General features: G+C 32.4%; 3 protein-coding genes across 14 annotated transcripts in view; 1 reads left to right on the top strand and 2 right to left on the bottom strand.

Moving 5' to 3' along the window:
• Positions 1–6,549, top strand: part of LOC130644804 (protein mono-ADP-ribosyltransferase PARP4-like) — a 55,105-nt gene extending 48,556 nt beyond the window's left edge. For 2 of the 4 annotated variants that reach the window (XM_057450540.1, XM_057450543.1), the window contains 4 exons: positions 3,564–3,629; positions 3,957–4,087; positions 4,354–4,444; positions 5,027–6,549. In XM_057450540.1, the coding sequence (XP_057306523.1) occupies positions 3,564–3,629; positions 3,957–4,087; positions 4,354–4,444; positions 5,027–5,355 (617 nt within the window). In that variant the 3' untranslated portion in view covers positions 5,356–6,549. The remainder of the gene's footprint in view (positions 1–3,563; positions 3,630–3,956; positions 4,088–4,353; positions 4,445–5,026) is intronic. The other 2 variants (XM_057450541.1, XM_057450544.1) reach the window with 1 other exon arrangement.
• A 1,597-nt stretch (positions 6,550–8,146) lies between these two features.
• LOC130644808 (coadhesin-like) lies at positions 8,147–12,517 on the bottom strand. The gene is made up of 8 exons (XM_057450558.1): positions 12,350–12,517; positions 11,763–11,940; positions 11,099–11,316; positions 10,369–10,560; positions 9,742–9,990; positions 9,419–9,579; positions 8,779–8,938; positions 8,147–8,285 (listed from the first exon to the last, which is right to left on the bottom strand). Exons 1-8 carry the CDS (start codon positions 12,396–12,398, stop codon positions 8,266–8,268), a joined length of 1,227 nt encoding a protein of 408 aa, XP_057306541.1. The 5' UTR covers positions 12,399–12,517; the 3' UTR covers positions 8,147–8,265.
• A 1,271-nt stretch (positions 12,518–13,788) lies between these two features.
• Positions 13,789–27,946, bottom strand: part of LOC130644805 (protein mono-ADP-ribosyltransferase PARP4-like) — a 45,812-nt gene continuing 31,654 nt past the window's right edge. For 3 of the 9 annotated variants that reach the window (XM_057450550.1, XM_057450552.1, XM_057450547.1), the window contains 11 exons: positions 27,720–27,815; positions 27,127–27,264; positions 25,545–25,955; positions 22,032–22,055; positions 21,884–21,954; positions 19,738–19,753; positions 18,917–18,979; positions 18,409–18,539; positions 16,744–16,834; positions 14,360–15,952; positions 13,789–14,146 (listed from right to left, as the gene is read on the bottom strand). In XM_057450550.1, the coding sequence (XP_057306533.1) occupies positions 15,627–15,952; positions 16,744–16,834; positions 18,409–18,539; positions 18,917–18,979; positions 19,738–19,753; positions 21,884–21,954; positions 22,032–22,055; positions 25,545–25,955; positions 27,127–27,264; positions 27,720–27,815 (1,367 nt within the window). In that variant the 3' untranslated portion in view covers positions 13,789–14,146; positions 14,360–15,626. Of the gene's footprint in view, positions 15,953–16,743; positions 16,835–18,408; positions 18,540–18,916; positions 18,980–19,737; positions 19,754–21,883; positions 21,955–22,031; positions 22,056–25,544; positions 25,956–27,126; positions 27,278–27,719; positions 27,816–27,946 lie in introns of those variants that run through there. The other 6 variants (XM_057450549.1, XM_057450553.1, XM_057450551.1 and 3 more) reach the window with 6 other exon arrangements.

The following is a 27,946-nucleotide window of genomic DNA, read 5'->3' on the forward strand; positions in this document are numbered from 1 at the left end:
ATCTTTATATCTTGCATGTACCAATTTCCTGACCTAGCTTCTTAGTAGCTTTCTAGCCTGAGTATAAAAAAATTGTTTTCAACCAGTGAAACGACGTCAATGACAACTGCAAGATAAAACAAGAAGTCATATCTGCAAGAACTTTTTTTGTTTCAAGATGTAAAAACCTGTTTTTTATCAAAAACATATCACACAGCATTAAACGGTACATCGGTACGATACATTTTTTAACGCTGACAAAGACAAAAGAAAAACAAAATATAACCGCCACTTGAGGAGGAATAATATCATTTTCAGGAATCAATTGTTTCAAATCTTGCGTGATTTTATTTCAGTGCTAGCATATCATCGGAACAACTGCTTTGTGATCACTTGCTAGCAAAAATACATGAAATAAGTACTTATATAACTACTACAACATCGTGACATCCCGTTTCAAAGTTTGAAGTAATTGTCCCCTCAAAGAATGGCACTAATCCCCTGCGAAGTACAAATCTAAACAAAAACGTCGCTAGTCGAAATGGTATTTAAACAAAACGTTTCTACTAAATCACATACCTAACAAAAGGTATGCTTGGTGTAAAGTGCGGCAGGCACTGTATGACCCCTTTTCTAGGGTTAATGTATTGGGGTTTTTTAATCCAGATGAGGATTCCGAGAGGCCTGTTAACATCATAATTTGTGAACCATGTTAAAAATTTAATTTGCCAACTGGCTTTCTTGTCAGTTGTTTTTTTTTCTCAGGACACGCAATGATAGTAATTATTACTGAAGTGTACATCCGGTGTAAGTATTCATGATAAGTAAATGAATAAATAAATAAATGAATAAATAAATTAATAAATGTGACATAACATTTCTTTAGTGTTTGGTTTTGGAACTAAGTCCCCTTAAGTTGCATCTTCCAGCTCTGTCGGCCAAGGTGGCTATGTTTAAAGTTTTTATTTGAAGTATGAGCTCATGCCTCCTCATCATTTATTGTCACACCACTTTTTATCCACTACTCTGAGGGGAATGCCAATTTCTTTTTTATAAAAAAGAGGAAATTCGTTGAATAAAGGCACTAATATTTACCTTCATTTTCCTTTTTAAATGCTTGATCTGATAAGCCGCAGACCCTGTATGACCCCTGTGCCTGTTATAATTGTATTAATGTGTTTCTTTTAATCCAAAGGAGTGCTTCTATTCCAAGAGGCCTATGAACATAATTTTTTATGAATCATGTTCAAATTTTAATGTAACAAATGGTTTTCCTATCAGATGCTATTATGTGACATAACACCTATTTAGGATTTGGTTTTTGAGCTGTGTCCTCTCAAATTGGACCTTCCAGCTCTGTCGGCCAAGGTAACTGTGTTAAAAGTTTATATTTGAATTATGAATTCATTCCTTCTTCTTTTCATTCATTTATATCCCACACTATTTTTATCCACTGCTCTAAAAAGAATGCCAAGATTTGATAAAAAATTTAGAAATTCTTGGAATAAGAAAAGTGATATTTACCTTGTTGTTGTTTTTTTCATTTTTTAATTGAAGGTCTAATAATAATGGTATGTTTACTAGCGCAATTTCGATTGGGCATAAACATTTGGTGAGAAAGGATGTTTTAACTTAACAGGATATCAGTTCTCTTCTCTGTATTATTTTGATAATACATTTTCTCATACCTACTTTATTCTTAACTATTTATGCTTTAGTAACTATGTTGAAAGTATTTCTTTAAATTATAAATTCATCCCTTTCTCATTTTATTCATTTACATGCCACACCACTTTTTATTCACTTCTATAGAAGGAATACCTACATGTTTATGGAAAATTTTATATTATTTAGGGACTATGTTTTTTGTTTTAGCTTTTAAAAAAACTGTAGAAAAGCCCTTCTCTCCTACATTTCAGAAAGGAATCATAGATATTTTACCTAACATTGAGTTATATATTCCTGAGTTATGAACGGTCTATTTACACAGAATCTTCTTTTTCAAAAAAATATTTGCTTCCAGAACTGAAATCGACTTAAATATCCTTTAGTCATATTTTTGGAATGTTAACTCTTCATCGTGAAAAAATTCCAAATTAATTATCCTATTCCAGTAGGTCTGTTAACAGAATTTTCCCTCAATTTTCTTCTCAATTAATAAATAGCGAAATATTATTACGAACATTGTCCGTCGATAACAATAGCCTGAAATAAACTCGCTTGTTCATGACATGATAATATCTTAATTATTCAATGACAATGACTGGACAGATAGGTGGTAATATATTTTTAAAGAGTTTTCCCTTTACCATTTTTAAACATTAGGATTCTGAATTTAACAACTGATTTTCATATTAGGTGCTTGTATGTGACATAACTTTTATTTAGTATTTGATTTTGAAACTTCATCCTCCAAAGTAGCATTCTCTGCGTCTGACCACCAAGGCAACTATGTTAAAAGGATTATTTAAATTATAAATTCATCCCTTCCTCGCTTTATTCATGCCACACCACTTTTTTTATTCACTATTATAGATGAATACCTACAGTTTATAGAAAATAAGTTTATAGAAAAGCCCTTTTTTCCTACAATTTCGGAAAGAAATCATAAATATTCTACCTAATATTGCGCCTTGTAATACCCTATTAGCCCATCTATACATGTGACTTATGAGATCCTTTTGCCATTTTTTTTTTGAATGTTTACATGTTATTGTATCCTTAAATTAAAAAAATTGTGTGTTCTTCTGCAAAGTACTCTTTTATTTAACTTTATTTGATACTTCATTGCAACAGAAGACTCATGATCAACAGCATGTTTAATATACCGCAGGTGTTTCCTTTTCATTTAACAAAATTTAAAAAACATGATTGAAATCATCAGGTAAAATAATTATTAGCCGAATGTCTTAAATTCGTTCAAAAAAAGGACATATCCATTTAACTCATAAAATTACATAGTTTATATTGCTAAAAAATGAATGTAATTTGATCTTGGTTGATAAGAATAAAATTGCGTGTCTTACTTTGACATCAATCGAATATATTGATCTAGTCACGTGTTATTGAAAACATTTTATAATGACGATTTATGTTCGACTCTTATTTACGAATTTTTAGAAATCAAGGGTGTTCTCGTAAGAGACAGTTTTTTTTAACAAAAGAAATGACTATTGGTAAATTAAAGTTATTGTGGCTACCAGATCAACATTGTATTCTTTCATATTTGTTGATGTCTGTTGTATGCGTAGGTGGTATATTTAAACCTAGTTAATCCAACACTTTTCCCATCTTATTTTACTCCGCTTTTTTTTGCAACACTTTTTTTTTGGATATTAATTTGTAATTTATCAGCATTCTCTTCCATTTGCATACAAATACACTGTAACAGTTACTACAACATTTTTATATTTTTATCACATTCTTGTATTGCTGTGCACCAATGCTTCTGTACTTCACCTCACATTGATAGTAGTAGTACTTTCGAATCTCCTACAAAGCATATACTTCAACCAGCCTTATGTAGATTTACATGTTAAAATTTACTGCGATTTCAAGTTTACTGCTACCGCAAGTTTATTTAGATGACGGAGAATTGCATTCTAAAGAAATAAAAAAGAACATGAGAGAAAAAGAGAATTTTTTTTCAGGTAGTTGTATATTTTTGAAAAGTTAAGTCATGAGAATACGTAGGATATGAAATGGAAATCTGTTGTTCGTACTTAAGCGGTGGTGGTGTTTGTTGTGTTATACTCGAACCTAGTTCATTCCTTATTTTTTTCTCCGTTTCATTTTGCATCAATGTTTTTCCTAGCAACATTTGTTTTTTAAATATTTGTTTGCAGTCCATAAGAATTTAATACATTCTTTTTTGCATTACGTGCATATTCTATTTATGAGTTACAACAGTTTTTATATCTTTCTATCACCTATGTACCAATGCTTTTGTTCTTACACTTAGCATTGATATCTTTCAGTACTTTCGAATTTCCTACATGGTATAAACTTCAACAGGCCATATGTGGATTTGCATGATATGGTTTTCACTTATTCTAAAGATGATCAGTGTTATGAATACATGAAGTCTGTGGCTAAAAAACAGGAAAAGGTAATGTTTCGCTCTATGTTGCTGGGGCATTCGATTACTTTAAAATGCATTAAGTTTGAAGGGCGTTCGTGGAGATTAATTTTGCGAATTAGACAAAAAGGGCCGACACAACATTATATAATAGGAAATTTGTTATTGGGAACGAGCAACACGAAGAAAGTCTTACGCGACATTTATTGTTGCTAGTTTAAATAAAATCCGCGAAGTTACATCCTCTTAAGTAACAATTAAAATTTTTAGTCTCTTGTGACCCACTAATCGTTTAGAATGGTTCTTGGCAAACCTCCAATGTACTATCTGAAGATGAAACAATCCGCTTCAAAAAGATATGCTCTCAAATAGGACTACCCTGCGCAGGTACTATTTTAATATTTCTTTTACGAAAATTTTTTAGATCTTAAAGATAGTTAATGTTGTTTTCTAATCGCCTTTTGTGCACCTGTACTTTGATCCTCCTCCTTATTCAACCATTTCGCCTAAGTGTGAGAAATTTTAGACAAATGATTTAGAATAAACATTTTTAAAATGGGAAAGAAACACGGCACAAAATTAAAAATGTCACTGTCTTTCCTTTATTTGTTTTTTGTATTGTCCTCATGGATGGATTTTGTAAATTAACAGTTTTCAAGGGAACTTATTTAGCGAAAGTAAGCGACCCCTACTTAGACTTCGGATTCTTGGATAGCAGTTAAAAAAGATGAGTTTTAATTTCTGGCCAAATTAAAAGCTGAACTAAGTACTAGGTGTGATGTTATTGTCAAGTTTGACGTGTTTTTATGTTCAATGCACAATGTTTTGAATGGGGGTTTTCCAGTTTGGTATAACTTTTGACCAAAAATGATATTAAGTGTCAAAACATTAGAATATTGATGTCAAAAAACCATAAATTTTGTTCCCCGTTCGATTCGGATTGCATCGCTATTTTCACTTCTTTTTCAGACTCGAAATTTATTACAGAAGTGGAGGACTACATATTAACCATCATTATATGCATTCTTCTTAAAATCATGTGTTTCAACGTGGATACCAGTGAGGGGAATTCTCACTTAAGTTATCCTTGGTCACACCCATTCTACATTCGACAAGCCAGTCAACTGTCTTTACCTACGCCTTTGACACATGAGCTCGACCAGATTTTCCTATCTGCTATGCAATTTATTTTACAAGGGGATAAAAAGTTTCCTTTGATGTACACACATTGTCATATGGGATATAGTTTTGATGAGATGGTGTTGGAAATCTGTCGCAGATCAGTCGCAATTCCTTGATTTAAAGCACCTAACAACACAGGGTTTCCATGCCACCTTACAACTTCTCAAATCTCCTTAAATTCAAAAGGTCTCCTCAATTTTTCTTAAATATCCTCAATTTTTTATGAAATTTACGTTTTCTCATATCTCCTCAAAGAAATTTTGACATTTGTTTTTTTATATATATGCTAGTTTTTATATTATTTATTTTGTATTACCAAAATGTGTGGTTGTTGTGGCCTGCAAACATTACTTTTCTGTTGTCTTGTAATTGCAGCAAAGTTTCTTAATTACATTTTGTAAGAAAATATTGAGATGCCAGTCTGTGTGTTCCTTCATTTTTACAAGTGCCAGTTTTTCTCATCAAATCTTCTCAATTTTGTTTTGAAAGAAGAATGGAAACCCTGCAAAAGATCTGCCAAAAACATTATCGCATCTATTAGACAAAAAATCAATTGTTATTTTTTATAATTTGAAATTTTTTGCAATTAGTACAAAAAACGACCAATCCATTTTTTTCTTTTATAAGTTAGGAAGTTAGGGGTTATTTATTTGGAGGTGAGCGGGTTTGAATTTGCCGGGCGTACTTAGTCAGACACCACATGCGTGATGTCTCTCTTAGAGGCGCAAATCTAAGTAATGAAAACAATATGGGCGTAGAAGCACCAACACTTTGACGCTCACAAATTCCAACTTATAATAGAGTTTTTATCATTCATTTTATACTACTTGCCTGGGCATTAAACTTATTTTACAACATCTTCTCGATGCTAAGTTTGTTAATGATTTTTACAGGCTTTAAATGCACTCTGTTACACCTTTACCAGTCTCTTTTTAATTGGACTGGATTGTCCGCTGTAGCAGAAGGTTATTTTTGTAAATGCCTGAGCACTTTGACAAAATAAGAGACTTTATCCAAGTGCCCACACGTCAACAAAAAACCTTTTAAAATATAGCGAAAAATGCCGTCAAATGAAAATGAGTCTTTGCCCTAGCTTTAGGCCTATTCCTGTATGATTTAAGGATGTATTAAAAATGAATTTTATCTTTTATTATTGTTGTTTTTTAGATGTTGTGATAAATATGTTTTATTATTGCCCTATTTTTACTTTTGTAATACGCGCTTTATTACACTATTAGTTTACTTATATTCATTATATAACTAGTTTATTACAAAATTATTTTCTAATTCGATTTGCTCAACCAAATAGCCTAAAGGGGGGGGGGGGGTTTCACGAAAATAATTGAACAGCGAAATGTATCTGAGCATGCGCAATTTTATTTTGTTTTTATTTTGCTTTAAAAAAATCGCTTTGCCGAAAAATAGAAACGGTTTTTACTTTTTAGCGGCAAAATATTTCGCTAAAAAAAATTTCAACCAATCAGAGAACACCATATGCATTGTTTTTTTTATAGAAACTCATTACTGGAACGAACCTATATAATAATACGCTAAATGTGTCTGTCTGTCTGTCTGTAACACGCAAAGTGGATGTGTTTTTTTTATAAAGGAGTAGCCGCAGTAACATGTCACTTTTTGTGTGTCTTTTCAAATTGATTTAAATTTTTGTGTTAAAAAAGTCACGGCTCATTTGCTTTATTTGTCCTCATAAAAACCTTGGTGTTATGATGTAAGCTTTATTACACAAACGTCACGGATAATTATTTTTATTATTCCCTTAAGCACGTGTCTATTGTCTGCTGTTATATGAAAAACATATTGGTTTTATTTATTCCCGCTTGAAATGGAATTAACGACAAAACGTTTTGACGAAAATAAACAATGAATCTTGTGGATTAAATACTAGTTCGAAATAATTGACTTGTTTTCAATACCCGATAAGTGCTTACATTCAGTATTTTAAAATCGCAAAATCAAAAGATATTTTGCATCTAATTTACCATTCACAATTCGCTCTTTCATATTCCCCTAAAGATTCTAAGTCCACTGTGAACATTGACAAGTTAAAAATGTGTGAGAAGTAGCCTACGTAATTACTTGTGGTGGCGTACTTAGAAATTAGCTGTCTAAATATTTTTTCCAAGATTGTAGAGCTCTAAACACTAAATAATGAAATGCATAGCATCGTATCCTTTTCGATGAATGGAAAAAAGGATATTGAGGTTCAAAGTTTCTTTCATGGCGTCAATAACTGGTCGGTTCCAAAACGGGTGGGTTGACCCAGCTTTGCGAAAATTGCCTAATTTTATGCTCCGATGGTCCCTAGTTACTGAATTGGTGGATGACGTCAGTTGTTTCGACCCTCTAAGTTATTTAACCTCGAACTTATAAGCGCTTTTCATTGATATTTTACTAATAATAAAGGTATTAACATCAAACTGATGTTTTATGTCAAGAAAAAACTACTTTGCCGGCAAACAAATAAGGCCTTAAAACATCCTCGTTGCAAATGTCACAGACAGAGAGACAAGTGAAAGTTGCCCATTATTATAGGCAGTTTATTGACGGCAGTTATAATAAATTCACGTCCTGGCGTAACATCAATAAAGTTGACAGAGTAGACACAACATTTTCGAAACGTAAAAGAGTGAACACATTCACTATGTAATTCACAAACACAGCTGTTATTATAAGACTAGTCGTTAGCCCGTGGATATATCCACGGGGTCGCCTGTCCTTTCAATTTACCCGTCGCAGCAAAGTGGATAAAAATATATCGCATTTGACATTCGTGTTTCCGCAACATCATTTTCTAACTTAGCGGGGGGGGGTCCATGCAGAGACAGACAGACAACGGCTATTATTATAGAGACTGGATGAAAGCTCTCATAACAGAAATATCAAAGGTTTTTGTGGGTTCCTTTTTTATCATGACAAAGTAAATATTAAATACAGGATTTTACAACTATGTACAAAATTTTGGAGTAGCGTTTGTTTTTTTTATTTTCTTTCTTGACTGCACTCGTTCAAGCTGCCCTCAAAGCATCTAAAAAGATATATATTTTGTATTTTTAAGTCAGGAGGTACTCTTTTCTACATTACTGCATACGCCATATTCACAAAAAGTCCTTTTGGCTATCCGGCGCAGTAAGCACTCTTTACTAACCCACTACACACGCCTTATCCACAAAAAATTCTCTTATCTCCCCGCCGCGTGGATTATAGCAAGTAGTAGCTACGAAAATGAAAAATATTTTCGGAGAGTTCTCTTTCAGGCACAATTACAAATTAAAATAAACAAATATTATAAGGATTGAAGGGACAACATTTAATTTTGTTTCTGAAATATTGGAACATGACTTATTCGAAAACATTAAGTTCCCATTTATTTCGCCGAATGGTGTTTTGGTTTGTGCTTTGCTGCTTCCTAAAACGAACGATTGTGGAGTACAATTTTTCTGAACCCAACTAAATGTTTTCTATTTCGTCCTGGAGTAAAATAACTTGCTTCGCGACGCCATCATAGAATAATATCTTACTTGCTTCGCATGACAACTTTAACACTGCATTCAGCTTATCAATCAAATGGTTAAAGTCATCAATCACAAACACGTGTTCTTTGTCTGTTGCAATTTCTACAAGTTCCTCTTCGTCAATCTTATGCCCAATTCCCATAGAAATGATGGTGACTTTGTTATTCTGAACAGTATAATACAAAGAATTAAAAACATCAATCTTTAAACTAATCTCACTTCATTCTAAAGAAAAATGTAAAGATAAAATCGAAATCGAAAATCTATAGATAGACAATGTTTCCCCTCTTACATTGGAAAATATTAATAACAAAGGAATAGGATTCTTATATGGTAAAAAACAATCCAACAGATGCAAAATTCCTTTTCATTTATAGGAACAAAAAAATTTCCTAGAATAAAATGCTACCATGAAGACACAAACGCTTTTGGAAGAGTATTATCTCCTAGATTCAATATGCCTCGCCAAGAATATACTTAAGCATTTTTACATAGGGACGGAACCAAAAACCTAAGAATAAGGTTTGATTGTCTAGATTCAGAAAAATAGAACAGAAACGGTAAAAAATACGTTAAAATTATTTTTTATATCATAAAATAGTAAATACGTCACATACTATAAAGGATCAAAGTTCATAATATTTACCTTTAGGCCTTGTGTTGCAATTGTCATGGGAGCAGATGAGCTACTGCTTTTGCCATCCGTAATAACAATCAAGACTTTGGGAACGCCCACCCGGTTTCCACATGTGTCGCAAAAGAATTCTTTTTCTGCCATAAGCAAAGCTTTGTCTGTTCGGGTACCACCTGAAAATGTAAATTTTTAATGAGCTTTTGCAGGACAGAATCTCATTCATAGCACTCTTTTCTTCTTACTTTACCATCAACCCTGAATGCGTGGTTCTGGACTTTTTGATATAAGAGACTAAGGACCTTCACATTCTATTTAAAGCTTTTAAGTTCTCCTACCGTACGAGTATTTACTGGACAATATTTTCTGTTCAAGCACGTAAGGATTCCAATATGCTCTATTTTTCATTGTGAAATCAAGATGAGCTCCCCACGAAAAATGAATCATGCCGAAATGAACACCATCCTGACCAACTTTGAATTCCTTGGTCAAATCCACAACAAATTGTTTGACTTTTCTGTAATTTTTAGAAGTCACGCTTGTTGAAGCATCTGTGATGACACCGATCTCTAATTTTTTCTGGCAAACTAAAAGATAATTTTTTAATGTTGTAACTAAAGGATAATTGTTATTCCTATTATTATATTTTGCACATGATAGCATCTTCAGTTCCAAATGGTAATGTTATTAATGAAGGTGCTGCAAAGAGAGTCTTAGTACAGTTAAAACTCCCATTTAAAAGCAATATTTGTTGTGATATGCTTGTCACTGAAGAGTGCTGTCGATCGCTAGCATTATTTTCGTATTTTATGTATGAGAGCTAGCAATGGTAAAATTGAGTTTCGTATTTTTCATTTTGGAAAAAAAGAACCGCGAAAATTTCTCTTTGCAATAATTAATCCCTTAAGATTATCATCAAGCCCATTACTGAGTGTGCACTTTGTTTTGTTATCAAATAAACTTACCAGGTTCACATCTTTCAGTATTACATTCACTGCTATCTGATCCCTCTCCTTCACAATACGATCCATCATACGTTGGTTTCGGATTTGTACAAGTGCGCATGCGCTCTTTTAACCCTCCACCACATTTTCTACTGCAAGCAGACCAACTTGACCATTCACTCCAGCCACCTGGTACTGCTTGTTTCTCTTTTGCTAAAAGTAAACTTTATTACATCACATATGGACAGATTATTATGACCCTAGTCTGTTCCACTCATTTACGATTTTAGCGCTCAGTGCTTGCGTTAAAAATTTCAAATTCAATTTGCTTCAAACAATTTGTATAAGAAAAAAAAATTGCACATGCCTTACACTATCAACATGTCATAAGATCAAATGGATTTTTCAAATAAAAATTGCTAAGGAGTTGATTCGCGAAATGACACAGAATGAGATTAAAGGGAATGGATTAATGAGGTAGAATATAAGGCTCAATATAAACCACTGGAGAGTTCAAAAAGTCGAAAGAGAGGTTTATACTGGAATTATTAACGACGAGTGAACAGCCATTTAACCCCTAGTTGTGTAATGAAGCCCACTGTCTTGTTTAATAAAAAGACGACAGGTTCTGGTAACAGGGTTAGGCTGATAACGAGGTTGGGTCAAGAAAATCTTGAAAGCAAGGCTACCATAAGTCAGTTGATTGAAGGACAGACAAATAAATTGGTTTTAGTAAAAATATGTTCAATACTTGATTGAGTGTCGTAGATGTAGTTTGTAAAAGGTGCTCCAACGCATTCAGTATCAGTTGATTTGTTGCAGGATTTAAAGTCATTCCCAATGCACTTAGTGGACGGACCGTCACGAAAATATCTTTCGGATGGTCCAGACCAACATTCACCATAAAACTGCAATCCAAAATACCTGAATCCTTTCTCCTTGGCCAAACTGTAGCATTTACAGGCCAACCTGGTAAATAAAATCTGTTGCTGGTTATGTTTTAATAAATACTACAAACAAGTAAAATAACCATACCTTATTATGTCTGTGAGCAAAAATGGTAACCCGAGTATGGGTGCGTCACGTTAAGAACAGAGTTGTGTTTATTATAAACTTCATAATAAAATATTATTGTTTAACAATGTAACTTTTGCTGACTAGAGCTGTCATCGCTCACTATAAAGGCTAAATTGAAGTGAGAACAAGGTTAATACCAAGTGTGCCATGTCTCAAAAAGCAAAAAAGAATCACAATGTAAAATTACTGAATAAAATAAAGAAGCAATGATTTTACTGTAAGATGGCTAGGAAGGCTTTTTATAAAAATTTAATTTTACGTGACAAAGCCGGTGTTTAAGGAATGATCTGACGTTGAAAATTTGTCCATTATCCCAAGCCGAGAACAATTTAACCTACGCATGCAGAGATGCAGACCATTCCTTCCAATCAAGTAAATGCGAATCCCAGTTCGGATTTATCGGATCACGGTGATTAACAAGTTCGTAGGGGTAGGGTCGATCAGGAATAATTCTGTCATGAAAGCATCCAATTTTTTTCCATGTTCTTTCACATTTTTCTGGTGGTGCTCTACCAGCTAAAATAATACATGTCCTTAATCCAAGCATTATTTTATTGTCCGAGAAACATATTATTCAAACAAAGATGTGTTGTACGTCATAAATTACCATCTCGTCTCCTTGACTTTAAACATTTTTTATATAGACCTGCCGATGTCGAAAACATAAAAACCCCTGAACTGTGGTTGTCATAAAACACGTAATTATGAGATAGCGGAAAAGAATATGAAATATACCTCTAGGCGTTTTTGTGTGTTTCTTTTGGACGCAGCAATACAGTCACGTTGTCGGAAAATAACAAAAAAATCCAACGGACAAGGTTTCTTTTTTTGAATTTTGATCACGATAAATTATTAAAATTTATTGCATACATTACAGGGGTGTACAAACGTGTAGCGTAAAATAATAAAATTGACGAAATCTTACCCGCCAATCCACAGAGAAAAAAAATCACGATTCCAAGCGGTTTATTCATGCCTCTATGAGCTCCAGTTAGAAAATGGGATTTGAATTTGAAAAGCTGTCTAATATCTCTAGTGGATGTTTGCCGTACATATTAGTCCCTTTTGAATACATCTCTAGGTCGTATTTCTTCAGATAAAGTGTTGCATTTCCGAAGTTAGAAAAAATAAGTGAATTATATTTATTTACTGAAAATTAATTTCATTAATTTTAATTTTAATTTTTAAAAAGAATCTGTTACTCTTTAGTTTACATGCGCTCAACATGAAACAGAAAAAAATATGTTATTTAGACAGATACTTCCTTACTTCATACTTTTTTTTAACTATAAGCAGCTGGTCGATCGAAATCAATTTTTAATTTTGTTATCATTATTTACCTAAGATAACCTAATAACAAATAGTGGGTACGGCGAAGAGGGGAGAATTTGATTGTGTTTTATTCGAGATATTAACCCGTTGCATTTATTGTGGAGAACTTGTAACTCTGATTAAGATGATGGATAGGATCATGCTTTCGACGAACTGTTAAGGAGATACAAGAGTTTAAAAAAATCGCCAACATAATTGTGTCAATACACAATCTTTTTTTCAGAAATTTGTTTACCCGATGTTTCTATTTTGTAAAGCTTGAAACCCTGATCAAGAAAATGTATAGAATCAGATGCTTCTGACGAATGGTTGTAGAGATACTGGGGTTTAAATGTTTTTGATGATGTCATCAAACTATTGGTTTTGAGACTGGTGGGTTGACTAAGCGTTTGGAAATTGGTCTAATTTTGGTCTCAAGTGACCCCTAGTTACCCACGCGGAAGATGACGTCAATTATTTTCACCTGTTTCCAAGTTATTTGGCATCAAACTTAAAAGTACATTGGAATGGCTTCACTAATTTCATTTTATGTATTGATGAATCAAACTAATATATTAAAGTCAACCCTGAGCTAAAGTCACAGGCAAACGGTAGTAGCCGATTATTATAACAGACTAGCCGATCACTCTGTGGAAAACCCACTTAGGGAGGAAAACAGTGCAAAAATATTGGTTGTTTTAGGAATTTTGATGCCTATACAATTTTTTTTTTTAAAAAAAATTGTTTGCCCGTTACCTTGTGAAGAGCTTTCAGCGCTGATCAAAAATTCGTATACTTTCGTATACTTTCAACGAACAATTAAGGAGAAATAAGGATTTCAAAATCGGAATCGGATGGGTTGATTCAGCTTTCGGAAGTTAGTCCTACTTTAGCCCCAGGTGACCTCTAGTTACCCACGCAGGAGATAACCTTAGTTATCCCATCCGCTCCAAAGTTATTTAGCCTTAAACTTAAAATGCAATGCAATGGCTTCACTGATCTTATTTGATGAGGCATCACACTAAATGCATTGACAACGTGCTGTAACGTCTGGCCAGTTAAGAAATAAGAATTAACAAACAAGTTTTTAATTACATCAAAGAAAAATGAACACATCTACTTTGCCCGTCATAGACAGAGAGACACATAGTTTCCATGTTATTATAAGAGATTAAACGTGTTCGTTTATTCCGTTGAAACATTTGAAATAGGCGTTTAAAAACGAAAATGTTGCCCAATATGTCGATGGTCATAGAAAGCCGTGCCGAATTGTAAACCTCGCCAACATCGTGTGCTAACATTTTGAAATAATTTTTTTCTTTATCAACATGTTGGTGGCAAGAGCAAACCACTGGGGGTACATGATAGCCAACAACATCATACGACAATATATTTTTTTTTGGAATGCTACCTAAAGAATAAAAATTTTATAACAAGTTAACCTGCTCTACTTTTTTTGAGTGTTTTTTAATAATGTATTTTACATTGTTATGGCGTTATAAGATTTTAGTGCATATTATGTGAATTGAAGATTTAGAAAATATTGACAATTTTGCTTTCACAATGAACCTTGTACTACTAATGGACTTTCATTTCTTTCTTCGTCAAAATAAAAGGAACAAACCTTGAAGATAAGTAATAAAATGAACGAATAAGTAAAGATTCCCAGCATGTCTTCCTCCAGGTAAGTTGTGTGACGTTCAGGTAATACATTGGTTGTCAACTGATAAAGGCCATGGCCTTATAAATGGGTGGTGACTTTATATGCAACGGAATAGCTGCCGCTTGCTAACTACAAGGTGCTAGGGAACTCATTTAATCTAAAAAAAGTGCAGTCATCTTTGTCGATACATGATGTGGTGGTGTAAGAATGAACGTTGAGTTAAGAATACAAAAAGTATATTTTATAGGTACTTTGAATGCAGTTTAAGCGAGTGAAGTAAAAAAAGATAATTAAAAAACAAACAAACGCTACCCCAAAATTTCGTACATAGTTGTAAAATCCTGTATTTAATATTATACTTTTTCATGATAAAAAAAAAACCAACAAAAAAGAAACTCTAATATTTCTGTTTTTAGGGTTTTTATTCTAATTATTCGTAATTTATAATAAAGCGCATATACAAGGTGCAATTAATTTATCAACAAAGCTAGATACAAAATTTCATACAAAATGAGATAGTAACAAAACATGCTTCAAAACGTCACATGACAACAATAAAACTACAAAAAAATCAATTATAATACATGGAAAGAGAATGCGGAGCTTGGAGCTGAATTCATGAAACACTGTGTGCATTTGACGCCTGTGATATTTCTGTTTTTAAAAATCTCTTAAAAACTAAATATTGAAAAAAAATGTTACTTTATGAATAACTACTATGAAGTTTTACGCGTGAATTTTTTTTGATCACTTACATTAGCGTTCTACCAAGAGAATAAAGCCGGATTCTCACTCAAAAATGATAAGCGTGTCGCACCGAAATCAGTTGATTTGACAAGCTTGATCTATTGATTGATATGAAAGAAGGTTTAGTTTAATTCAACTTTTTTTTGTAGTAGGCGTTTCAAAAATTAAACAAACAAAAGAATAATCAAGAATAATTATCTTTTGAACCAATCAGTGAAACCAAAATTTGGCTTAAGAAGTAAACCAAGCCGGCTCACCTTCATGTCAACCACCTCTAAAAAGACAAATTATTTAAATATAAAATGTTTAAATCGTTTAAAAAGGTCTGGCACTATCACGTGTGGCACCAGATCACAAAAAAGGAAATAATTGGGGTAATTATAGTAAACTTGTAAGTAAAAAAATAGAAAAAATAGATTTAAAAAAAAAATGTTTAACAAACGCGTTCATTATTAATTTTTTTTATTGAAAGTCATTAAAATCAAGGAATTGTAACAGATTTGCGATAAATTTCCAACACCATCTCATCAAAACTATACCCCATATGACAGCTTGTGTACATCGAAGGAAACTTCTTATCTGCTTGTAAAATAAATTGCATAGCAGATAGAAAAATCTTCTTTATGTTTAAGAATTTTATAGGCAAAGACAGTTGACTGGCTTGTCGAATGTAGAGTGGGTGTGACCAAGGATATTGTAAGTGTGAACTTGCAGCACTTCTGTCCATGCTGCAAATCATGCCTTTAAGAAGAATGCATATAATGATGGTTAATATGTAGTCCTCCACTTCTGTAATAAATTTCGAGTCTGAAAAAGAAGTGAAAACAGTGAGATATCCCGAAGGTAATAATCGACGCGATGGGATAAAATTTATAATTCTTTGACACCTGATAACGTTTTTAATCAAAATTTGTTCAAAAATAAATTTTCTGTTGATGACTAATAATAGAACATTATGATAATAAAAATTATGTTCTTGCACCTGCTATCATTTTAATAGAATTGGTCCCAAAAGAAAAATCTCTATTTGCAACAAAAAAATTGAACAGTAAACATAAAAAGCACTCCTAATATGATAATGACGTCACATCTAGTACTTCTTTAAACTGTGGAACACAGTTCAGGACTTCGTCGGAATGTCGTCCTGGCTGGGACAATTTTTCAAATTATTTCGTATTTTTTTACATGCGCAGTTGGTTGGGTTTTAATTTTTTCTGGTCGTTTTTCAGTCCTCCATTTCTTTCCGTGTAACCATTCAAAGACCAGATAAATGTTAGATTTAACTTTTCTCAGTTCTTATTAATTGTTCGCGTAATATAGAAATGTTTCCTTTCTACACAAATTCGATAAAAGCCATTACTCTTTATTTTGCTAGACGATGTTTCTTATTATAGCCGTTCCGCAGCTCCTCAGCCCCTAGCCTACTTATGTTTTACGTAGAGCCACAAATTACAATTCACCCTTTTCGATTGGCATTTAGAAGTCCGAAATCTTTGTCTAAGAAAGTATTTTTTATTTTGCGAAAATTAAATTCCGTCAAAAAATTTTTTTTTGACCAAATCGAACATATTTTCGTGCAAAGAATATCAAAATAGTACCTGCGTAGGGTAGTCCTATTTGAGAACATAACTTTTTAAAGCGGATTGTTTCATCTTCAGTTAGTACATTGGAAGTTTGCCAAGAGCCATTCTAAACGAGAAATTATCAACATCACGGTTCATAGCAGTTACTAGAAAATAGTTCGCTGACTTCCCTGGCCATCTATTTATATTATAATACCCGTATACGTCTGTCTGTCTGTCTGTCAGGAAAAATGGTACCGCAAGTAGTGGGAGGCACACAATGGAAAAAAAGAACGGGCGAAGCCGTTGGTTTTCCACGGGCCACCAACTAGTTTTACATACAAAGGGCACTATTTCCTTGACCAGTAGACCTTGAAAGATACTATTTTCCCTAACTTTACAGATTTTTTCCCTGATATTCCTTATCTCCCCTGCATTTAAGACGCGATAGAACCTGTAAAATCTCTGACATTTTTACCTATGCAAACATAAATGCATATCTTAGGGGAGCCAGCGGGTTAAAAGTGAACAATAAAAGGGAAAATTAATTTTCCTTCTAATATGTTTCAAAGACCATGAATTTACTAAAATTAAACGTTTTCCATAAAATATTTACAGATATAATACTTTTAGTTTTTTTTGTTAAATTCTGTCTGTAAATTAGACGAAAAATAGCCAAGTGGTGGAGGTATTTTTTTTACTGTATTGGGTTTGAAATTTAGAAAAAAATAAAATTCATCTAAGATATGTAAAGTGAGAAAACATGCCAATTGTATAAAACCAATTACTCAATTTAGGTTTACACCAAGGTGGCTTTAAATTTTAAAATATTGAGAAAGTTGCCTATTTTCCACCTTTTACCTTCACCATAGATTTGACTACCTTATTCCGTGAAATTAACGAGTCAAAGATTAACACGAATTAAATTAACGGTCATGAAATTAACGCGGTTCAATAAAAATGAAATTATTTTGAAAAGGGTATTTAATTAACGCGGTTGAGCCAGTTTTTTTTTGCGTCAAAATATGCGTCAAAATTATTTGAGCCAACCTGACTTTTAATCTTAAATTTATCCAAAATTGATATTTTTTTAAGATCTGGCATTTTTTTGTATATGTACAGGTTTTTACTGATGTTATCAAAAACCCATCACAGTAAAAAAAAAGATTAGGGGGGTTTTTAGGGAGTTATTAGGGAGAAAATAGAAAAATATTATCAAATTTCACATCAAACATACACATTCAAAATGCCAAAAATAGGCATAAGGATATCTAATCAAAGAAAAACTTTTTAACAATTTCAACCATTATTCAGACAGTAGGACATTTTACCTACTTTACTCACTTGGTTAATTTTTTTCAAAATTATTTTGCCCCTTCGATAGTTAATTCGATTGTTGAATCCTAATCCCCCTATTAAAAGGGGTAAAGTTTTGTGGTTCTAATCAAATCGACCGTGATAAAGACACTAAAGATCTTCTTTATGCTATTTATCTGCTATACAGAATTCCCTTCTTCTCTAACTAAAATTGTTTTACTGTTCTCTTTCCATCAAATTCGAAAATATATTAGAATTGTGTATTAAATCCCCGCGAATGTCCTTGAAACTTAAAGGGAATCAAACGTAAAAAACAAACAAACAAACACAAATAAATACACACCCAAACAAACAAACATCCAACATTAAAACATAGCTAGGTACCTTTTCCTGTTTTTTAGCCACAGACTTCATGTATTCATAACACAGATCATCTTTAGAATAAGTGAAAACCATATCATGCAAATCCACATATGGCCTGTTGAAGTTTATACCATGTAGGAAATCCGAAAGTACTAGACGAATCAAAATAAAATTAATTCCAGGCGTACGAATAAAAGCCTACTTAACAGAAACTTTTGTATTGGCGGGATTGCAAAACAAGGAATTGATAAAGGAATACAGGAACTGCAGTAACTCGTAAATAAAATTTATATAAATATGCAAAAAATAGGACTGCTGATAAATTCTTAGGTATTAGATACGAATAAAGATAAAAATAAATGTTGCCAAGAGAAACACAGATGGGACTAAGGGGAAAATGGTAGATGAAATAGGTTCAATTACCACCACCATCGCCAACGCTACTTAAGTAGGAAACACAATATTTCCATTTTATAATCCTCTAGAGTAACGTTTCCTCTCTACTTAAACTTTCAGAAAATATAAGTACCTGAAAAAAAATTCTGGTTTTTCTTGCCCAATATTCGTTCTTGCATTTCAATTTCAGATAAACCTAAATTAACAAATTTAAAACCAACAAACATAATAAAATAGAAGTCGCAGCAACTTTTATATATTATTGGCCATTTCTGTTCCAAAACAAATCCTCAAAGCCAAAACCCTTCTTTCTATGAACTATGAAAAAAATATTTTTAAAACTGAAAATGAGGGATTTAGGCTGGGTGATCCTATTCCTCACCCCAAATCAAAATCGGTAAACGGTTAATTGGGACAAAACATTGTTACCATAACAGTGTTTTAATTTATCTCTTGCTCCCTCATACCACAGTACAAGCAAAAAAATGTCTTACAAATTTGTAATTGAGAATCGATGGAAAATAAATCGTGATAACAAAATGTTTTCAATAACACGAGGTTCTAAGCTTAAAATCAAAATCAATAATTGTTTAAGAAACCTGAAAACTTTTAAATACGGGAATTGACAAAATTTACACCTCTTGTTCAGTCAGAACTGATTTCAGTGCTCTGTTTTAGAGGGTGTTTGTTAAACGGAATATTCAGAAACGAGGTTCTTAAACCCAAACGCTAATCGATGTGTACACCAAGATAACTCGAAAAGAGACAAACTATATGTGGTGAAAGAGCATTGTCAGTCGACATGAAAGTTTTTTGTTGATTAGTGATATTATATTATTCGGTCATACATCTTGTATATGTTTACAAAGTAAATACATATATGTTTCTTAACCACGCCCTCCCCTACCTCCTTAAGAAAAAAAAAGAAAGAAATAACTCGGTTAAAACACTTACATTTCCTTTGAAGCTTACTTAAAAAAACAAAAGCAATTAAACGTTTTTGTTGTAAATTACATACATAAATTTTTCGAAGTTTATAATGGTACATTTTATATATGCATATCTAAATTCCATCACTTAATGTTCTTTCATTACAGTTGAGATTCAACATTTTTCAAATTACATTTTGATTCACATGATTAGAGTAAAAATACGTCATGTTTAGTTCAAACTGCTACACAGAATTTTTTTATTAACAGCCAACTTCTTAGTTTTCAGGTCCTTTTTGCGTTCTCTTTACAGAGCTTCTATTAAAAAATTACACGTGCTTGTTTTGCAAACATGAATACACCACAAATAAATAGGAAAAAGCTTCACAAAATCGAAAATAATAAGGCTTATGACAGCGTTGAAGTGTATAAATAAGAGCTTGGAATCTCTCGTTTTATCTTTTCCTACAAATACCAACCGATCGAGCGAAAGACCAACAAATAAAGAAATAAAAAAGTGGGGTCATTTGAATGCGAATCATTTTGGAATGGTCTCACGAAATTACCAAACACCCCTCATCCCCTATTTTTAAAATGTTTTCCATTCTTACCATCGTATAGTTACGTTCTTATCAAAACATCGTATGCTTGCTGACTGTGGAAAAATCAACTTAAGCAAAGGAACAATTGGATTTTCAAAGGGATTTCTGCAATGAAAAAAATAATTTTGATGTTAAAGAGGATAAAATATTCTTTATCAAGTTTATAAAAAAATTTTATTTTCGTTCTTAAAATATTCAGCTTCAAAGATTTCTATGTGACCTTATGACATTATCATTGATAATGTCATAAGGTAGTAAGCTTAAATTATTACTTGAGATATCTTGCAAATTTACTTAATATTAAAACTTTTACGCAGTGTTAACTGAAGCTCTTGATGATAGTTTAAGAATGATTGCATCTTTAACTACAGGCAGAAATGTAACGTCAGCATTTTTTAAAAATTTACATGACATAAGTTCCGGATTATAAATATTTAAATTTCTTGAATTACTTGAGAACAACAAAGGATTTAAAAAAACAATTTTTTATTTTTCACAACATATAAAAATATCATTTTTAAAGCAGGAATCCTTTTTTTAATAAAATCAGCAACGATCATCTTATACAATTTTTTAAAAATATGTTTGCACATTGATTCTATTGTGTATGTTTAAAACGCTGCTCAGAAAAAAATATAGAATATAGTTTTTTGACGATGTCATTAAATTACTAAGATGGTGTGAAATGCTATGCTAAAACATACAAGTTTTAAAACATCAAAGTTCTAGCGTTCCAAATGAAAAGGCTTATTTTGATAAAAAACTTTAGTTGATAAAATTTTTACTCCTTCTACAAAACAACAAACCCAACAACATCAAAACAACAATAAACAAGCGAAACTTCAATGGGATTACCTGGATGTAAAACATCAAAAAACTATTAAATCAATCCACAGAAAAGTTCGAAAATCCGTTCTTTTGAGTTGCTTGACTCATTTTGCCCACAAATCCGCCATTATTGGGCAAGATTTTTTTTTTAGAAAACCGATTTCGTCACATGCGTGAGTCTATTGTTCCCGGTAATTGTGCAAAACATTAGAGAAAACTAATAATCCAATCCTAAGAAATGTCGTAAGACCGTATTTTTGGACCGTTTAGCCTATTTTGCGCATAATTCGACGTTTTTGAGCCGATAAGATTTTTTCTAAAAAAACTGAGCCGGTAACGAACGAACAGACACAGGTGATTTTATAGAATCTCACCTGGACCAGCTAGGTCAAAAAAGGCTCACTTATACAACTGAATCGGATATAAATGTAAAACAGTTAAACTATATAGGTTTGTCTGGTTCAGTGACAAAAAATAATTAAAACTTGCAACTTCCTTTTTCTTAAATTCAACTGAAACATGATCTGAAGAACACGCATCTTTTATATTGAAAAATGCTATTCCAATATCTGAATTTAAAGTTTTGTAATTTGTAAGAATACAAATAAACACGGCTGCAACAAAGAATATACAAAGGTAACTTGTCACATAGACACAGTTCAACATGTGCAAATGTTGTAGATACATCAATGTCTTTAAGTTTATACTAGCACAAGCATTTGTAAAAGAGCAATACAACTAACCAAATACAGGTACTGACTTCAGAGCACACTTCTTCTTTTTCTTCAACAATGTCTGTTCCTGTACTACCACTAAAAAAAAAATTAAAAAAGAGCTCACAAGATCTGTTAGATATAAAAACAACGTAGACAACTAATAGGTTATTTACCTTCGTCCATGATTGCTGGTGAATCTGAAAAGAAAATAGAATGTCAGACGTACACATCAAACCATGTACCCTTGATTTTTTTGTACTTTTATTAAGGACTTTGCTGACATCAGCAAAGTTTTTAAACCCTTATATCTCATTAACCGCTCATCAAAAGCACATGATCGTGTACATTTTCTTGATCAGCGCATTAAGCTCTACACAATTGAGGCAAAGTAAAAAACAGGTTCTAATTTTTTTTGCAGATGGGTTTCTGACATCATCAAAATTCAAATGACGCTTCCTTTATCTTGCCTCAGTGGATTTTTCCAATGGCACTGTCGACTAGTTTTATGAATAATAAATAACCTAGTTTCCCTCACAAAAGTGCAGGAAATGTTTTAAAAAAAGTTTTCGATCTAACATCTAAAACAACAAAAATCAGTTCTTTCGGTATTCATAAAATTTTACACAAAATGTCAAAAAACACCATTTGGAACGCGCACCAAATTTAGACGTTTCAGTATCTAGCGTGCAGTCCACCCCCATAAGAGTTTGTACAAATTATGAATAGCAGAACTTAGAAAATCTAATCAATGATGACCTATTTTTTCTTGTTTAGCGCTTCCTCTACAGTGCAAATTATATCGAATTGCACTGTGCGGAGTGCAAATATTTCTTAATTGCACTCTAGAATCTTAACTGCACTCTTTAAGGAGCGTCGATAATTTAAATATTTATTTTCTCGCGTTTTATGATAAGTCAAAAAAAAGATATCTCCACAATGAATCCAACTAATTATAAATCGGGTAATAAAAAAATCAAAACATTGAAATTGACTTCCTGTGCTACTCTAACAAAAAAAGTTCATTGTGTGATTAGCTCGTAATCGAACGTTTGTTCGTGCAATTGGAAATAATCGAACTTGTAATTTTTTTGCTTTTTAAATTTATCCTCGTCCTAACGGACTCGGAAAATTAAAAGCAAAAAAAAAAATACTCGTTCGATTATTTTTAATTGCACTCATAAAAGTGGGATTACATATACTAATTTTACAAAAATAGTTTTTTCGTTATATTGCATATGGTTTTTTCTCAAAAAGGTGCAACATAAAATGAAAAAAAAAACTTTCAATTATATCATCTAAAACAAAAAAATCATTTCTTTTAATATATTTTTCTTACTGAAAAAAACCTTAATCCGTGAAATTAAATTATTTTGATTTGTTCTGACAAAACGTTTGAACAAAATATAAAAATTAATTGGTTAAAAAAAAACAAAATAAAAATTTGCAAATTTCAATTATTTCCTTATTTTTTTAAGTGAAGTTTGATCAAAAATGTCAAAAATGATAGTTGCGAGGAGTCAATTCTAAATAAAAAAAAGATCAGTTATTTTAACAATCTGGATTTAGCCAAAACGGGTTTTCAGGCATTCTGATTGGCTTAGCACTCTTGAAGACGGGTCAATATGGAGCGGTATTGCCCGTCGTTAAGAAAAATGGCAGTGTAAAATGCAAACAAAAACGAAAAAACAAATTTCAAATAAAAAAATAAAATTTTAAATAATAAAAATAGCTAAAAAGAGGAATAACAACATAAACAGAGTGACAACAAAAATTGTTTCAAGGAGAAGAGGATTTTAAAGGGTTTTGTGCTAAATTTAGAGGTCTGTCACTTTCTCATGCTAAGAATTAAAAAAAAAAAAAAAATTAAAATAAAGCTTTTGATGAGGGACGTTTTCCTAACAAGAAAATCTCTGTAACGTAATAGTGAAACTATCGAACTATTATCAGTGTACCTGAAAAAATAGAGATGTTTAGGAGGAGATTTAGTCATATTTTCAACTTTTTAGAGGACAATAGAGGACTTTATGGCTTTTTAAAAAAGAAGATTTTAAAGAAGGCGTGGCCACCCTGATAAATAGTTTGCTAGCTAACTGGGTATACTCGATCTTTACTTTAAAGTTAACTTTAAAGTAAAGTTAGTAAAAGTTAGTAAACAGATAACCAGTAAACTAAATATAAAGTGTAGACTTTTCTACTTCCTAGCTAGTTGTTGGATTTTATACTGCCTCCTTTCTGCATCATCAACGCTGAAAAAGCACAAAAACACAACTTGTGTTTTAGTGTATGTTTGTATGCACGCTCTTGTAATGTTTTTATAAAAAATTATTTTGAAGGAATGAGTAAAAAAATGCAAAAAGAACAACGAAAAACGCACTAAAAAATAATTTTTTCAAATTTATCGGCAACAAATTTACAAATTATTAAAAAAACCTTTATATAAAAAGCCTGTGTATTTTTAAAAACGATATCAGCTATATATATATGCCTATATATAGGTATATTGCTATATGGATACTTATATTTTAAATAGCCGCGCCTACAAAGCTAAAATGTATATGTGTTTTATTAAGTACTGACCAAACTTCAACTTTGCTAAAATTAAGTGCCAAGCCCCGCTTTGAGGGAGCAATGTGACGGGGATTTTGTGCCTTGGACAACCATACTCACTCACACTAGGGAATTAATATATGACAATTCCTTCATATAATCCCAGACAAACAAGAATTCACTAAGCAGGATATCTCTGAGTACTGGTAATCCTGTAAATTTTTCCACAGGCTGACGAATAGTATATAGATATTCGTGGAAGTTAAAAATTTAACCAATTATCAATTCTCCTTGTTTGTTTTTTGTTGTATACAAGAGTTTTTAAAACTGGTTTTAACTCCATATATTTAAAAGATTTTGGATGTAATTTTACAACAAGGACCATTGTTATTAGCAACGCTTTTTCTTGACAGGGGCTTCCTTGCTAATGGCTGCTAGCTACCTATTTTGCCTTCTTGTTGTTCTTTGCAACTGTGGCAGTAATATTTTAACAACTTCTGTAAAGATTTTTTAGAGTGGTCTGATATAAAACTATTTCTCTCCCCATATTGAAACACTAGGTATATGTCCTCCACTTCAGAATCAAAATACATACAAAATACATAAATTAGGACCTTCCAGAACACATTGGCCCAAAGAAAATATGATGCAGTGATAGCTACAACAAAAAAATTTCTCGTTGATCTCAACCTCCCTTTTCATAGTAAAAAAAGATTATTCTTGCGACATTCCTTATACCTTTTGGTACAAAAAGCAGTATTTTCTGTCAAAACAACAATGTGAAAATATTTTGTTACTAGGTATGTGTTTTCTTTGGTTTGATTGGTCAAATAAATTTGAACCTTATCAACTGACACATTGTTCTTCATACAATAGGTTACAGTTAACTTCAAGGTTTTAATTATATATTTTCTAAGTACGGGTATGAGTATTTAAATTAACTATGAAAAATTTATTAACCAAAAATGAGGCACATCAATTTTTGCGTAAGATTATAACGCTGCAGATAAATCTAACTTTCATTACCTAAAACTGATGAGTGTTAACTGAGAAACTGTCTGTAAACGAGGTGAATTTCTTACAATGTTCAATACAAGTAACACTGTCCCGTTGAATTTTACAAAATAATATCCTACTACCTTTTGGAGGTGGAGGTGGTGGTGGTGGAGGTAATACTGTCTCAGGAAGTGGTGGTGATGGAAGTAATCCAGCTCCAGGAGGTGGTGGTGGTGGAGGTAATCCAGCTCTAGGAGGTAGTGGTGGTGGAGGTAATCCAGCTCCAGGAGGAGGAGGTGATGGTGGTGGAGGCAATCCAGCTCCAGGAGGTGGTGGTGGTGGAGGTAATCCAGCTCCAGGAGGTGGTGGTGGTGGAGGTAATCCAGCTCTAGGAGGTAGTGGTGGTGGAGGTAATCCAGCTCCAGGAGGTGGTGGTAGAGGAGGTAACCTAGCTCTAGGAGGTGGTGGTGGTGGAGTTAAATTAGCTCTAGGAGGTGGTGGTGAAGGGAATCTAGCTGCATAAAGTGTAAGTTCAGGTAGAAGATCACCATCACCTTTAGGTAAAATAAAACGATTTTAAATGAAATAGTATCAAAAAAGATTTTTTTACTTCAAAAACGTATTTAAACCACACTTGACAAATAAGTACTAAGAATCACACTGGTTATACACTGTTTACACTGTATACAAGCCTCCATAATAATTACTGAATATACTTTTAAGATGCTGGGCTTTAAACATAACACTGTGTACGAGGTTGTTAAAGCTTCAGATATATTAAAATCTCCTTGATGATCTTTAAGATTCCAGGGCGGACTTTATAAATTATAAACAAATTTATATAGATTTTATATACAACCTCTACTTTATAGCGTTTTAGAGGTTTTTGAAAAGTATATAAAAAAAACCCGAGGTTTTTTAATTTGCCCTTAGGGTGCATTGAAAAAAAGCCTAGTGGTTTGTGGAAAAACCCTTTTAAAACAGAATTGTTTTAAACATCTCATCATCTAAACATCATACAATTAAAATGTGGTAAATATTAAAACGTGATATACCTATTACGGGAGAAAGAACGCAATACACTTGCCTTTTAGGAGTCTTTTTAGTAATAATTCTGTCCTAATTCAATTACTTCATGCTAACAGGGAAACAAGAATGCACAAAACACTGGAAAATCTATGAATTTTTCACAGGCTGACAAACAGTATACAAATACTTTTGAAAGTTGCAGGTTTTACCTTCTTTCAGTTGTGACATACATAATTGTTTGAAACTGGTTTTAACTCCATGTTTTAAGAGATTTTAGACTAAAATGTAATTTTACAGCAGTGGCATTTGCTACAAATAATGCTTTTTTTTGCTGGTGGCTACCAGATACCTTTTTTCCTCTTGTTGTTATTAGCAACTCTGGCAGTAATGGTCTTAAATTTTCCAAAAAAGGATTTTTTTAATGGGGTCTTGTGTAAAACCTTTCTAGCCCCATATTTCAATACTAGGTATATGTCCTCCTTCTCAGAATCAAATTACATTAGGCTATCCTTAGGGTTTTCAGAACCCATTGGTCCTAAGAAAATATGAATTAGCGATAAGTATATCCAAAATTTCCTTAAATTTGATATCACACCTCCTGTTTTGATAGTTAAATAAGTGTATATGTTAAAACGTTCTACACAAGTATTTTACATGTTTTGTAACTTTACATTTTACAAATTAATATCCAATTACCTTCTAGAAGTGGGGGTGGTGGAGGTAATCCAGTTCCAGGAGGTGCTGGTGGAGGTAATCTAGCTGCAGGAGGTGGTGGTGGAGCCATTTTAGCTGCTAAAAGTTGTGGTGCAGGGAGACCATATTCTGCAGCTGTGCCTTTATAAAATAACTAAATTTACATTAACATGCCAGGTTTAGCATCTAAACTTTCAAATATCAAAATTCTAGCATTTTAATAATTCCATAACAACAAACTTAGCAACAACAACAAAAAATTACTTCTATAACTGGACCCCATATGAATACAAAATAGATAGTTAAATTATACAGTTTTGTTCGTCTCAGTAAAAAAAAAAAAAATCAAACTTCCAACTTCCTGATTCTTAAATTCAACTGAAACATGACCTGAAGAATACACATCTTTTATATTGAAAAATCCTATTCTTTGGATTTAAAGTTTTGTAATTTGTGAAAATACAAATAAATACGACTAAAATAAGGAGTATGCAAAGGTCACATGATACAGTTCAACATGTGCAAATGTTGCAGATACAACAATGTGTTTAAGTTTATACTAGCAGAAGCATTCATTAAAATGCAACACAACTAACCGATCATAGGTTCAGGCATGTCGAAACACAGTGAATGCTTTGTAGAACTTGACATATACCGTGACTTGAACATTTTTAGGGATCTCCAAATCCGTGCTACATTAAATTAAAAATAAAGTTCACAGGGTCAGTCAAATAAAAAAAATAACGTAGAGAAATGAAAAGTTATTTATCTTAAAAGATTGGCAGTGAATCTAAAAAGGAAACAAAATGCCAGATATACATAT

This window comes from Hydractinia symbiolongicarpus, chromosome 5 (assembly GCF_029227915.1).
Source record: "Hydractinia symbiolongicarpus strain clone_291-10 chromosome 5, HSymV2.1, whole genome shotgun sequence".
In the NCBI taxonomy this organism is placed as follows: Eukaryota; Metazoa; Cnidaria; class Hydrozoa; order Anthoathecata; family Hydractiniidae; genus Hydractinia; species Hydractinia symbiolongicarpus.